The sequence below is a fragment of the Cyphomyrmex costatus genome, unplaced genomic scaffold, assembly GCF_001594065.2.
Source record: "Cyphomyrmex costatus isolate MS0001 unplaced genomic scaffold, Ccosl1.0 scaffold164, whole genome shotgun sequence".
Taxonomy (NCBI): Eukaryota; Metazoa; Arthropoda; class Insecta; order Hymenoptera; family Formicidae; genus Cyphomyrmex; species Cyphomyrmex costatus.
In genome coordinates, this window is record NW_017275653.1 from 5,522 (window position 1) to 18,751 (window position 13,230).

At 34.7% G+C, this 13,230-nt stretch overlaps 1 protein-coding gene across 1 annotated transcript in view; it reads right to left on the minus strand.

The window, feature by feature from the left end:
* Nucleotides 1-1,242: 1,242 nt before the first annotated feature.
* otp (orthopedia homeobox) overlaps nucleotides 1,243-13,230 on the minus strand; it is a 38,559-nt gene continuing 26,571 nt past the window's right edge. The window contains exons 4-6 of the mRNA XM_018537103.1: nucleotides 7,963-8,137; nucleotides 6,233-6,397; nucleotides 1,243-1,583 (exon numbers count right to left, since the gene is read on the minus strand). Coding sequence (XP_018392605.1) covers nucleotides 1,243-1,583; nucleotides 6,233-6,397; nucleotides 7,963-8,137 — 681 coding nt within the window. The remainder of the gene's footprint in view (nucleotides 1,584-6,232; nucleotides 6,398-7,962; nucleotides 8,138-13,230) is intronic.

The window sequence follows — 13,230 nt, forward strand, 5'->3', positions numbered from 1 at the left end:
ATCGCTCGTAAAAACGGCTCATATACTATGACGGATCATATTTTAATCATTGACATTCGGAAATACTTGGACTCATAATAATTGCAGCGGATATATAATAACCAAAATGCTTGAATTTTATAATGAAATCGGTCCTCCAAAAAACATCGGTCATTGCTGTTATTAAATATTTAGAGCTGTCATGATTAGGATAAATTTTTAACGATACTGAGCAAAATCCCATTTTCATTTTACTGAATAATTCTTCGCCGACCTCCATGAAACGTTAAAGATCCATTTAGAAATAAAACTCTTAGCTCTTCGCGAATTGTTTGAATAGAAAATCTCACTAATATCAATGATTTGCGCAGCTAAAGGGTGGTTTACGCCAATGATTCAGTTTTCTCCGCAAAATATCAAATAACGCTTACGCCTGTTGCTATTTGAGACGTATTTGACTAGACACTATATGTCGGAAATATTTACCCGTTAATTCCCAATGAGGAAATCTCGAACGTGCAATTTTAATTGCTACAACTCCGTCATATACATCAATTCTTCTTTACAGTTATGGCATCAAGTCGATGGTTGACCCGGTATTAGCATCAGTAGGACACATTTGCAGAAATTGTAATCTACGTTATGTGTCACAATGGTCCTGGGAAGGCTATGATAATGAGAATCTATATTGCGCAAGTTGTCCCTGTCGATAATGCCAGCAATTTCGATCCTCTACCCTGATTTTACCCTCAGCGCTAATTTATAGAAGAGTACTCCTTTCGTGGATTTTTCACACAACTATGATATTCGTTCCTTGTGAAAAAAAAAAGATAATATATAGAAACACTGCGCGCTGCATTGAATGTTTATAATCGCCGAATTATTACCGCTCCGTTAAATTTACTTCAGTCAAAACATCCGAAATTACCTAACCGTTCTAATTTCGTCATTATTTCCTATACCTTCTTAACTTTATGTTAAATTTAAAAGGATGAACGATTTTGGACCTCCATCGAATTTAGAATTTAGATCGTTCCAATATCGTCGATCTTGACCTCGCCACATTTTCCTGATGTTAAATTTGATGATAGTCAACTAGTTAAATCTCTTCGATCGCGCTCTCGCTCTTCTGCAGAATCAAACGCAGTCGATCTCGCGATTGCCGTCGACAGAACAGAGAGGAGTACTCGTTCCATGGATTATGGTAAGCTTCTACCGGCCGGCAGTTTTTCCTTCGTGGAAACCGAACGTCGAAGAGACGGTTCAGACGACGCCTTGATAAACAGGACTGTACTCCATGTCGTGGGTATACTGAGGTGGTCCTGGCGGCGGAGGCTGCGGACTGTACTGTTGCGAGGCGTCCGAGGCGCGACGCCTGAGCGCCGCGATGCTGTGGGCGCCTCTCCAGTCCGATCCCTCGTTCGTGCTCACGTCAGCCACGCAGGAAACGCCGCCACCTCCGGTACCGCCGCTGCCGCTACCGGTACCGGAAGTCGTGCCCGGAGAGCCCTGACCGCAGTTCAAACCCGAGCCCATCCCGGCTTGACCGCCACCCACCGACGAACCTGGTGGCGAGCCTCGAGACGCCGATACGTGAACACCACCTGAATAGAAGTAAAAATCGAATTAGTGTTTCCTTCGTGGACAACTCGTCGGTTATTTATGTTAAATATCATGCAAATTTACCAACAACTTAAACTCGCTTCTAACTCTCAGCTATCAAGTATTTAAAAGCTATTTTAAGAAAAAAGTATTTGGTATTTAATAAAGAAAATAAATATTCGCTTTGAGTACATAATAATGTCTCGTAATAAGTATATTTCAAAGCTATTAAGAAAAAAAGTAACTTTGTTAAAGGTAATCGTTATTTCAAGGAAAAAAGTAAACTGAGTTGTCACTTTTCTTAACAAACTCTAATTTATCTGTTACAATATCATATTTAAAGCTTCAAATATTTTGATTCTCACAGAACCACTCTTTGGGTGGGCGAGTTTCTGTGAAAATCAAAACGTTTAGGACTTTAAATATGAGATTGTAACAAATAAATTGAAATTTGTTACACTAATAACGTGTTTAGCTTGTTCTTTGATGATACTGATTGAAAGTTTTAAGTCTTTGTCCTTTGGAGACTTTATGTAATTTTATATGACAGTAGATTTGATATGAATTTTTTGAAGTATTTGAAACACATTTTAAAGTAACTAAATTTGTGAGAATGTACAGTATGTATTTCTCTGTGTGTATAATTATGTTAAATTATGGTAATTACAGCCATCCTTTGTGACTTTGTAAATATATATGTTTCCCGACAGTTTGTAATAATTGCCGAGCGATAAATATTTTTGGATAAATACTAAGTAACAAAGGACAAATATTTATTATGATACAGTCAATCACAAATCCACTACCGCGGACGAGGCAGTGCATCTCCGAACGGTTCAGGTAGAAGGGAGGCAATTTACAGACGCGGCAGCACAGGTGCGGGAGAGCGAACGTTTCGTTTCTCTCCGCGGAAGATATTAATACGGTAGACTGACAAAGAGCGTGAGGTGCGCTACCGGCCGTCGTAAAGTCGTTTCCGCCTCCTCGCGCGCTACGCTGGTGGGCTCGAAAGACAACGGCGGGGAAAAAGGGCTTTTTTTTTTTATTACGGTGCTACGCCGGGCACAAATTTGCAGAGGACTATGGCAGCGGCCGCTTTTGAAAAGCCATTCGAAAGAATGGACGTCTAATGGCGACGATGTACGTGATTTTATGACTATTGTCGGCTGATGCGGTAGATTCGTGCTGCCGAAGAGCGGTGTCCACCGCGATTCACCGCGCGCAATCAATGAAGTTTGATTCTATATGGATGCACCGAACGAACGACCGAGCCGAAGGCAAATGAAACTAAACGTCCGATACGTACGCAATTTGGCGCGTGTATTTCTATTTTTCAGAGTAAATACAGAGATCATCGGCGTGTATCTCACTAAAATTTGAACTGTTGCACCAGAGTTACCAGCCGATTTTTATTCTCGAATAAGGTATTGCGGCTCGTGCACCGCGAGAGCGGTAGCGCGAGTTGAAAATCGGACGTTTTCAAACCTGATAATTTACGCATTACCGAGATTTGTTTGCGCCAGTCTGGCATGGTTCGCCATGACAGAGATAGAGAGAGAGAGAGAGAGAGAGAGAGAGAGAGAGAGAGAGAGAAAGAGAGAGCCAGCCGCCAAATGGAGCTTCTCCGATCAACTAGGAACCACACCACGCGTTGTTGGCTTACGTTGCGGTGCTAATCATCCTTTGGTAAAATAACGCTCTAGTCTAAAAGCTATTTGCTTTAAGTGTTATCCGCGGATAAAAGCGTGTAGCTCTGCGAGCCGAGACTGCGGACGCAGGTTCACTTTGAAGCCGCGTTCGTTACGCACACCAACGTACTCGTGGGACGCCGATTTTTTTTCTCTTCTCGAGTGATAACGCTTGGTAATTGGCACCATGCAAACGTTACGCCTGTAGTATACACACTCACATATATCGATGTACGCGACTGCACAATCAGCTTGCGAAATTATGTTACGCTGGATTTTTATTGTAAAAGCTTCAGGAGAGTCAAACGTGCGATGCTAAATTTTGCAATCCATGCATCAAGTGTATTTACCAATAATATTGTGTTACAAAGTTTCTTTTTCTCAATGTCTCAATATTTTTTACAATGTAATGGATTTTCTTTCATCGTTTATGCTCAAGTGACATATTCAAATAATAAAACTTTATTTGCAATACTGAATGTCAAAAAATTATATTGAATTACGAGTTTCCTGTTTCCTAAATAATAGTTTACAGGAGTAATGATATATTAGATATTTTTTTTACGAATTTGTGTTATTATATAGGAAAATCAAAGTGGAGTTTCTAAAAATTTTGATAAGTTTGTGAACAGAATTCGTAATCGCGTTTATTAGATCCATTTTCAGAGTTGACGACCTGTATTATAACATAGCAAATACCAATACGAGTAAATCTGTTTAAGCCAATATCCATTTCGTGACGTTGCGGTTTTTTTGCTGAAGAACAAAAAAAAGCGAAAAAGTAAGAAAATATTTCGTGGAACAAAGTGACGAGACTCCTTTTTTTTTTATTATCGGTTTCCTTATTACCCGTATCGCACAAATCCATTATTCCAGACAATTTAAGCGCTGAAGTTTGAAACTTGTCTAAAAAAGATTGCCAGATTATCGTTCAAAGCTCTGATTTACGCTTTAATCCTGCACGTAGACATTCCGAGTTTAAACAATAAATAAACGCTTTAACGAACGTAGATCTCATTCTGCATTTAATAATATTACGTCACAAAATTATAACAGTAACTATACTGTCTCAGTATCATTGAATCGTTGAATTAAAATTCATTCCAGGGAGATTATTGAAGAGTACATCACGTTACTTCACAAAGGGCACATGCGTTTTGAATGAAATCTCGTTTTCACACCATAATATGAAATCTCGTGTGGAAGTTACAGTCGAGATGCGCTGAATAGCAATTTCCGTGAAAGAAGAAATTTCACACGCGATTTATCCCCTTGAGTATAATATCTTTGAGGATACAAGGTCCCCGGGTGAGGTGAAGCGTAACTCAACCAAGACAGGTTGCATCGAGATGTTATGGTAAACATACAGCGAAAGATCTCGCACCTAGGTGTGAGATCGGGCTTGGAGTTTGCCTGCGTAAACAGACGGCAGGACGGGGTTTATGTTTCTGTCTCAAATTCCTTACGTGCAGGCGCATAACCCCTTCGAACCTTAATGCACCGTAACGTTTAACGACTTCGTCAAAGAGACTTCCACGGCTCTGTTTGCACGTCGTCTTTTAGAGGACCACGGTACCAAAAGTTTGGCAAGACGATTATCGGCACACGTATAAGCGGTCTGGTTGACGGGAAACGTTAAGATTCTTCTGGGTGTGCCTATTCGCATTTGCGCGCACATGCGTGTCGCCAACTCGCACCGCTGATCCACGCTACTTGAATAAGCAACGATGAAAAACATCGGAACATGCAAAACGTTGCGTTCGCTCAGCTCGTCTGCGGGAGTAGCAAAGTGTGATCGTAAAATGCTTTTCACGTCTAGACGATCTCTCTGTGCACGTATTCTGAAATTTACTTTTGAGAGGACCGTAAACGGCAAAAGACACAATGGACAGGTTGATATTAAGGCTGTCTCTAACAAGACACATTACACCTCCGCAAAAAAAGTGACACAAGAAAAAATGTAGATCTTGATCTTGATCCAAGGCTCCAAAGAATAAATCAAATAAATGTCGAAAGCCATTATTCATTATTTATGGCAGCTAAATTCATTTCGTCAAATCATGTCTAATTTAAATTATTTTTATTTATTTCTATATATCGTTATTATTTCTACTCAATATGTCATTAATTTAACTAAAACTGTATAAAGTAGTGTTAAATAAATTTTACTTATACACAAATATGGAAGTTATTTACTATATAAAACTAAACAATTTAATTATAAAAATGAACATTTTATTGTTTACATTTTAATATACATGAAAGTTAATAACGGGAAAATGTTTTTTAACTTAAAGGATTAGGTTATCATTGATTTTTTTACAACAGTGTATTCACTATTCGTATATAATAGTTAACCGTAAGTTAACTGCATTGCAAATCCAAGTGTGTAAAAAGTGACTTCAACATATGTATGTAAATTAATTTTCTGTAAAAATGACACTGCACGTTTAAATATGTAAATCTATTTTTGCATGTAGAGTATAATGTGTTGTTTTTATACAGAAAACTAATCACGCAATAGTATATTGAGATCACTTTGTGCGCACTTGGATTTGCAGTGTAAAACTAATCACGAATTGCTCGTTTCAAGTTTCAATTTTAAAAGTAATATTAATTTTGATATGTGATGTTATACATATTACACCTCTGAAAACTGCTTTTATTTTAATCTATATTATTTTTCTCGTTTTTTCATGAATTCTTTTCTATTTTCTATTTAAATTCAACATGTATTATATTTAAAGATGGACGAATTTAGAACACAATCCAAACATAAAACTTTGACTTGTGGTCACTTTTTAGCAAAGACGCGATCGATCCCTATTTTAAACTGCGGTGAATTCTTTTTATATAATAATTATAAGGGACAAAAGTATATTTTGCCAAATCATATTTTCATCGGGGGTATCTACTACGATAATGAACTCCTGTACTTCTCGCTAATGCTTGCGGTAACTTACTGATAGAATTGAGTCCGTAGTTGGTATGGTAGACGGATTGCGATGGGCTGTTGATCGGCAGTCCGGAGTTGCCGAGACTAAGGCTGGAACCTAAACTTCCCGTACTTTGTTGACCGAGCTGCCCAAAGCCACTCATCGTCATGCCGCTTTGCAATTGTCCGAGACCTACGGAGCAGAGATGAGCACAATTAAATACACAAGGGGCAATTAATGCAAGGTTATGTGACGTGAGGGGCTCGCAAAGAAATGAAAAGGATCGGTTAGTTATCGGTGTCATTGTCGGTACAACCGTCGGTGAACAACCGTGGGACCGATAATACGCAGTAAGTAATTTCAGCTGTCTCAGTCAGTGGACGGGCAAAATTAAATTAGGAGGCGAGCATCGTCGAGACTTCGTCTACGAGAATTGGTGTTTCCTTCTCATGTTGCTTCTTCTCCCGTTAGCGCGTGAACGAGATGCTAATCATATCGCGCTTTAAATGACATGACGAATCGTGTGCAATTTGCATAGACGTGGATAATGCGTTTCCATTAAATCGCGGACCAAACGTGCCCACGTCTTTGAGCATTTCTTTCTTACGCTTGGGTTCTAATCTCGGCGTTACTTCATCCTTTAAATTAATTTTGTAACATATGTGCATATATGCAAATAAAATGAAAACTTATTTGTAAACCAAGTAGGTTAAAAATCTAAAAGCTTAGATCAAGTGTGGCTAAAATATTGTATATTATAAATTGCCAATAAAAAATAACTACGTTTTGAGAAATCTAAAGTCGATGGTTTCATTGATTTTACATTAAATTATATAAAACTACGAATTTCAGATACGTCGTTAACATTTTGAGAAATATTTAAAGTCACTGGTTTCATTGATTGTACATTAAATTATATAAAATAACTACGAATTTCAAATACGCCGTTGACATTTTGAGAAATATTTCATTGGTTTCATTGATCACTAACGTAAAAGAGTAAAATTTCTTGACGTTTGAACATGATTATTTATTTATGCAACATTTAAATATTCAGACTGTTTCAAAACTATTTGATTTGCAAAAATGAAAGAGATGATTGCAAAAGTGTAACATCGACTTTACTTAATTTCTCTTTCTCTTCTCATTGTCAGTCTTCTATGTATTATCAAAATAAATTATGTAAGTATTTCATAAGACAGCGGATCAATTTAAAATGTCTAATTAGAACATTAATGAAGAAATGAGAAAAATACACAGCAGAGAATAAAATATTACATATTTTCCTCTCTATATATTAGATACTAATCTAACGCATTATATTTATAATTTCGGATTTATAAAACAAAGTAAACAGAAAATAAAAATATAATAATACTATAAAAAATAAATGGTGTGTAAATGTATGTATAAAGTATTTAAGTAACATAGTAATCTATTGACATCGCAGTGTATATTGTATGCGTTACGGAATACCATCGATATTTTATTAGTGATGTGACATACGAAATTGATAGCTGCTACGGAAATAACTGTCGGAGAAGACAGTTTTTTAAAGCATTTGAGGAAATTCTGGTAGAAATCCTCATTTTAAACATGCACGGCGATAAATATCGAGTCCTTGTGAGTAATAATGCAGGCGATCGAAAGAGCGTTTCCTGTCCTGCGGCCAACGTAAGCAGATGGATAATTTCTTTCTTTTTTTTTATCTTACGTTTCTTGGTTACGGTTAGTGATAAGAGCTATTGATATCTGACCTGTCCCCATTCCCCATCTGTCCGCAGGAGTATGAAACATTCCGGTGCACAAGTCGGAGGTCATCGGTCCGAAGGGAGGCAAGCCATGCGACGGTAGCAGCGATCCCGAGGACCGGAACACGTTGGTTGTCTTCTTGCGCTTCTTCCACTTTGCTCGTCGGTTTTGAAACCATACCTACAGACATGCACAAGGAATTGTTATTAATAATCCGTTGAAAAAGAAGTACAATTCTTAAAAATTGCATAAAAAGCGTTTCAATCTTTTCGACGACATTATGTCCCTTGATGTATCTAACAGTGTACCTAACAGAGCATTATTAGATGTAATTGTATTGTTTAAGTTTCAACGCGCTTAGCATAGATCTTTCGTCAAATATTTCTAATACATGCAGAAATAAACAGAACATTTCTAAAATCTTTATTTCTTATTTTACTTTTTTAAAAGAGGTTTTATTGTAATGATATCATTTTTCAAAACGCGAAAGTAAATATATATAATATAATTAAAATAATTTTCACAATTTTTAAAACATTTATTATTTCGAGCCTTTTCTCTCACTTTTTTATTCATTTCTAAATTTTTTACTTCCTTTTACCTTCTGTAAAATTTTCGCTGCTTGGAGATTTTTTGTGATATACTAATGTGTTATGATATATCGGTTAAAAAAACTCTGCTCTAGAAAAAAATATTAGATCTTCGTATTTTTTCACATTCGTTTATATATAAATGACGTTTCTTATATTTTCACCGACGATATCATATCTTTCTTTTTTTATATTAAATTAAAACTAATTAGAAAAATTAAGTCTCATCATCATTGAGCATAAGAAAGTCACTGAGATAATTATTATTCTTTCTACATGACGTTCTTGTTTCTGATCGAAAATCGCATATCCGACAATTTCTTTGCCCACCCTCTCTCTCCCACAATAAAATATTTTTTTCTTAACAGGACGCAACCAAATCCAACCATTGCGACGGTAAGATGTCCCTCGGTGTTACGACAATATCTTCGACCCCACCGCGGGTAGCTATTAGCCGACGTTATGAGCTGTTGATTCTGGCCACGTAGTGGCCCCCTAAGCTGCCGGGGTCCCGGGGACTTGATTTATTGATATCGCATGCAAAGCCCGCCTCTGTGTTCTCCGATATACCTACCCTCGCCCTATCTCGCTACCACCATCATCAGTACCAACGTACCACCACCACCACTACTACACCTGCACCAGTCTCTCTCGCTCTCTCCTGTTCCTATCCTTCTCTGCAGACTATAGTCCCTTTTCTGGCACGGTAGCTCGCACTATAGCCATCTCATATGTGCCTATAAATTAGTACTTTAGTATTAGAGCGCGGGATACGCGCTTGCGCCACCATACGCACCCCGTACATACCGTACGTACCACACATACACATCGCGGTAGCGAGACACACACGAAGAAGAGTAGCACGGTGAAGACCGAGAGAGGTAGCGGTTCGAGGGGTAGGAACACCCTACGCTAACATACGAGGATTATACGAATCTAATTGGATATATGGGATTTACACGCTCCAGTATATATATCTCAGGCATTGCAACGAAGCGATCGTTGCATTCTTGTGCTTAAAGCTCCGTTAATATCTAGCACAAGATTTTGGATCGATTCACGACAGGATGTCAGTATCTTTAATTCATCGCGTGCGGTCGCTCGAAAACTTATCAGTTTTAGCTCATTATTTTTGCAGATATCGTGTATAGCCGTTGTCGTTCTTTATCAGTAAAGCGATCACCATTACTTTCTTCGTTTTTATCGGATTATAATAAGGTAATTTTAACAACTTAAGTTCTTCTACTTCTATAGCATCGTAATGTATGACTACGTAGAATTACTAGTGATTTTAAATATAATAATTCGATGTAAATCTGTTTATATTTATTTTTAATCCTTTCTTGTATACATATACTGACTTATCTTTTTTAATTTTTAATTGAACACGAACAATGATGTCATTTTTGGTTAAATTAACGTTTATCGTTCCGTGATATTTGTCGGAGGCTCGTAACAGCTGGCGGGTCTCTTGACTCTCAAGGATGGACGCTCGTGACGAGAGAATGGCATTAGAGCTGGGTGGTGTTAAGTGCATTGGGACCGAATCAGCGTCTATATATCAGTCAATGGCGTAGAATCGAATGCTCTCCTCCATCTCCATAAAATTCACTACATTCTTATAAAGGTGCATACGTCTACTATTTCGCATATGTAAATGCACATTTCTCTTTGCCGACATATTTGTAGCTTCAGATGCGAATATACGATAAAAAAATTTGGTGAAAAAGTTTGCAAAATTTTTAAGCATTTTATGCTTAATTGTATTATAAAATATAATTTAACGTATTTATCTCCAACGTACATTTAATATTATAGAGATGTTAGATCGCATATTGAAATTGTCATTTTACATAAAATTTTACTATCACAAATATTTATTAGACTAATTTAATGTTTAGTTAAAATTCAAAACTTACATTTATTCATTGCTACTGCATATTAAAAATACATATTTCAATTCTTTATACATTTTAAAATGTTTCCTTTTTTTATAATAAAAAACATTTTAATTTATTCACCGTAAATATTTTTATTCGTCTATTATACGTGTTTCGATGTTTCTGAATAAATAAAAATCAAATAGAATAAATATATTAAATATATGAATAAACATAAACGTATTTGATTCAAATAAAGTACATTTATTAATTTATATTCAAAATGTCTAACAATAAGACAATTAGAATATTATTATAAATGTCTTTCTTTTCAGATTTTAACTTTATTTTTCTTTAATAAAATTGTTTCTTAAAATTTTTTACGTACTTTTTCAGAATTTTCATGTAAATTTCAAAATTTGTGTACAATTTTATAATTTTACTTAAAAAATATCAGATTTTTATACAAATAGAAACGTTTTTTTAAGTTACTGAAAAAGTGTATCTTTTCTAAAATTCTTCATATACGTAAATTTTGAAACATCATAAAATTTTTAACATCTTAAACGCTAGTATAGAAACAATACTGTTAAATTCAATGATGTCAAATCCATTTGAGTTATTTTTACAAGATACCACTGCTTCTATACAATATGTCGTTATTTGACTAAAATAATTGAATTAAAGAATTTAACTTAAGAAATGTATTAAAGTCAAATTTAGTTTATTATTTTCTGATTTTATCTGTTAATACAGACATTATATACTTTGAAATTAACTATATAAATGAATTAATTTATATTTTAGTACACACTTGAAAGTTAAAAATAACAAAATTGTATTTAACTTGGGTTTAGATTACTATTGCTCATTCGATATCTGTTATACAATACATATTTATATTTGGGTATGCACTTGGACAACGCATACCTCAATATAAATATAATATACTAAAATATAACCCAATTTATTGCTTATAATTTTCATAAAAATAAACATACTGTAAACAATTCTTTTTTAAATCGAAATACTAGATATTAAGGAATATAATAGTATTAAACAGATGTATGTATCTTTATTAATAAAGAAGTTATGAATAATTGAAAAATAATTAGAAAGGTATGTCATAACAAACAGATGTTTAAGGATTAAGGTTTCTTATTCAAAAATTTTTAGTGAAAATTTATAAAATCTGAAAAACCTGAGAACTCTTTCAAAAATATCAATAAATAAAAAATATAACAGATTCTTAAAATATTATGAATTTTTTCACCAAAATCAATTTTACATCAGCAGAACATCAAACAATACAAACATCAAAGATATTATACATATAAATATTAAAGATTTTTTTAATTTTTCGATACAATGTTTTTTAGATGTATTCAAAATTTTTAAAATTTTACAAAATATAGTTTCCAACAAAAATATTTTCTAATTTTCTAATTCTCACAAAATATAGATTTTCTTTTTTCAATATATCCATATACCATTTTATTTTAAAATAACTATGACGTGCAGGCTTTTAGCCGCCCTATTCCGGAACCACGTCGTCTTCGCGTCGACGAATCGTCTGCTGACACGTCAATTTCACGGTAGAATTACGATGAAATCGCGACTAAAAGCCCGTGGATAATCCACCGTTACACGCCGATATGGTCCATATAGAAGAAGGAAAAAGCAGAGAGAGACTGCCTACGCGCAAATCGCGCATTATCACGTACACCCTCTAACCCGCGCACAGGTGCATCGAGCCTACACACGTATGGCAGAACTTCCGTTAATTAACACTGGCGGATGCTAATGACTTCTGTTACGAAATAACAACGCACGAACGAGTGCTTTCGATGCGCGTGTCCGATACCGAAAAGCCGTGCAACCTATGACGTTCTTTGTAGGTACATCTGAATCAAAGATTCACATCAGAGAACGATTGAAAATATCATAGCATACAAAGGAATACACAGAATTTCTAATTTATATTTGTAATGAATTTACACGTCTAATATCGTAGATAGATTAAAGCAATTTTGATACATCGAATGATTAGAAATATATAAAGAAAGATTGTGTTCTGTAAAATTTTGAATAATAATTCTTAATGATGAAGAGTAATGACAACTAAAAATACATGAAATCTTCATAATTGCAATCAATCTAATGTGCATGCTTTGAAATACATGACAGTTTTTGGAATCGATCGAAATCGACAGCCTATGCCCCAGAGCTTTATATACTAAAACTCTTAATCAATGTGATTGAAACAGTATAAAAATATGTTGAATTCACTTTATGATGTTATTAATTAAGTTTCAAATTTAGAGCTACCAGAAATGTTATTATTTTATTTTCGATTTTTTCAATATCAATTATATTGCAATGCATTAATAAAGAATTTAATATTAACATATACACCCTTCCACACATACACACACATAATGTAATATGAATATCATAAATATAATTAAATATTAACATACAAAGAAACAACACGTATAATAAATAATATTTAAAAAATCAATATAAAAAAGCATTGATTTGAGTATAATATTTTTTTATTATATGTGACAACAAATATTAACATAAGTTTCATTAGTAAAACTTTTATTTAATATACAGAATATTCCTAAAAAAGGGTCATCGTACTTTAAGTGCATACAGAATAATGAAAGGTAAGACAAAAAGTCCTAATGAACATAGGTTTATTTGCAACACTAATGGTCTTAATTCCTGAAATAAATAAAGCTATTTTGTTGCTATTTTATAATTAAATATTAACATACAAAGAAACAACACGTATAAT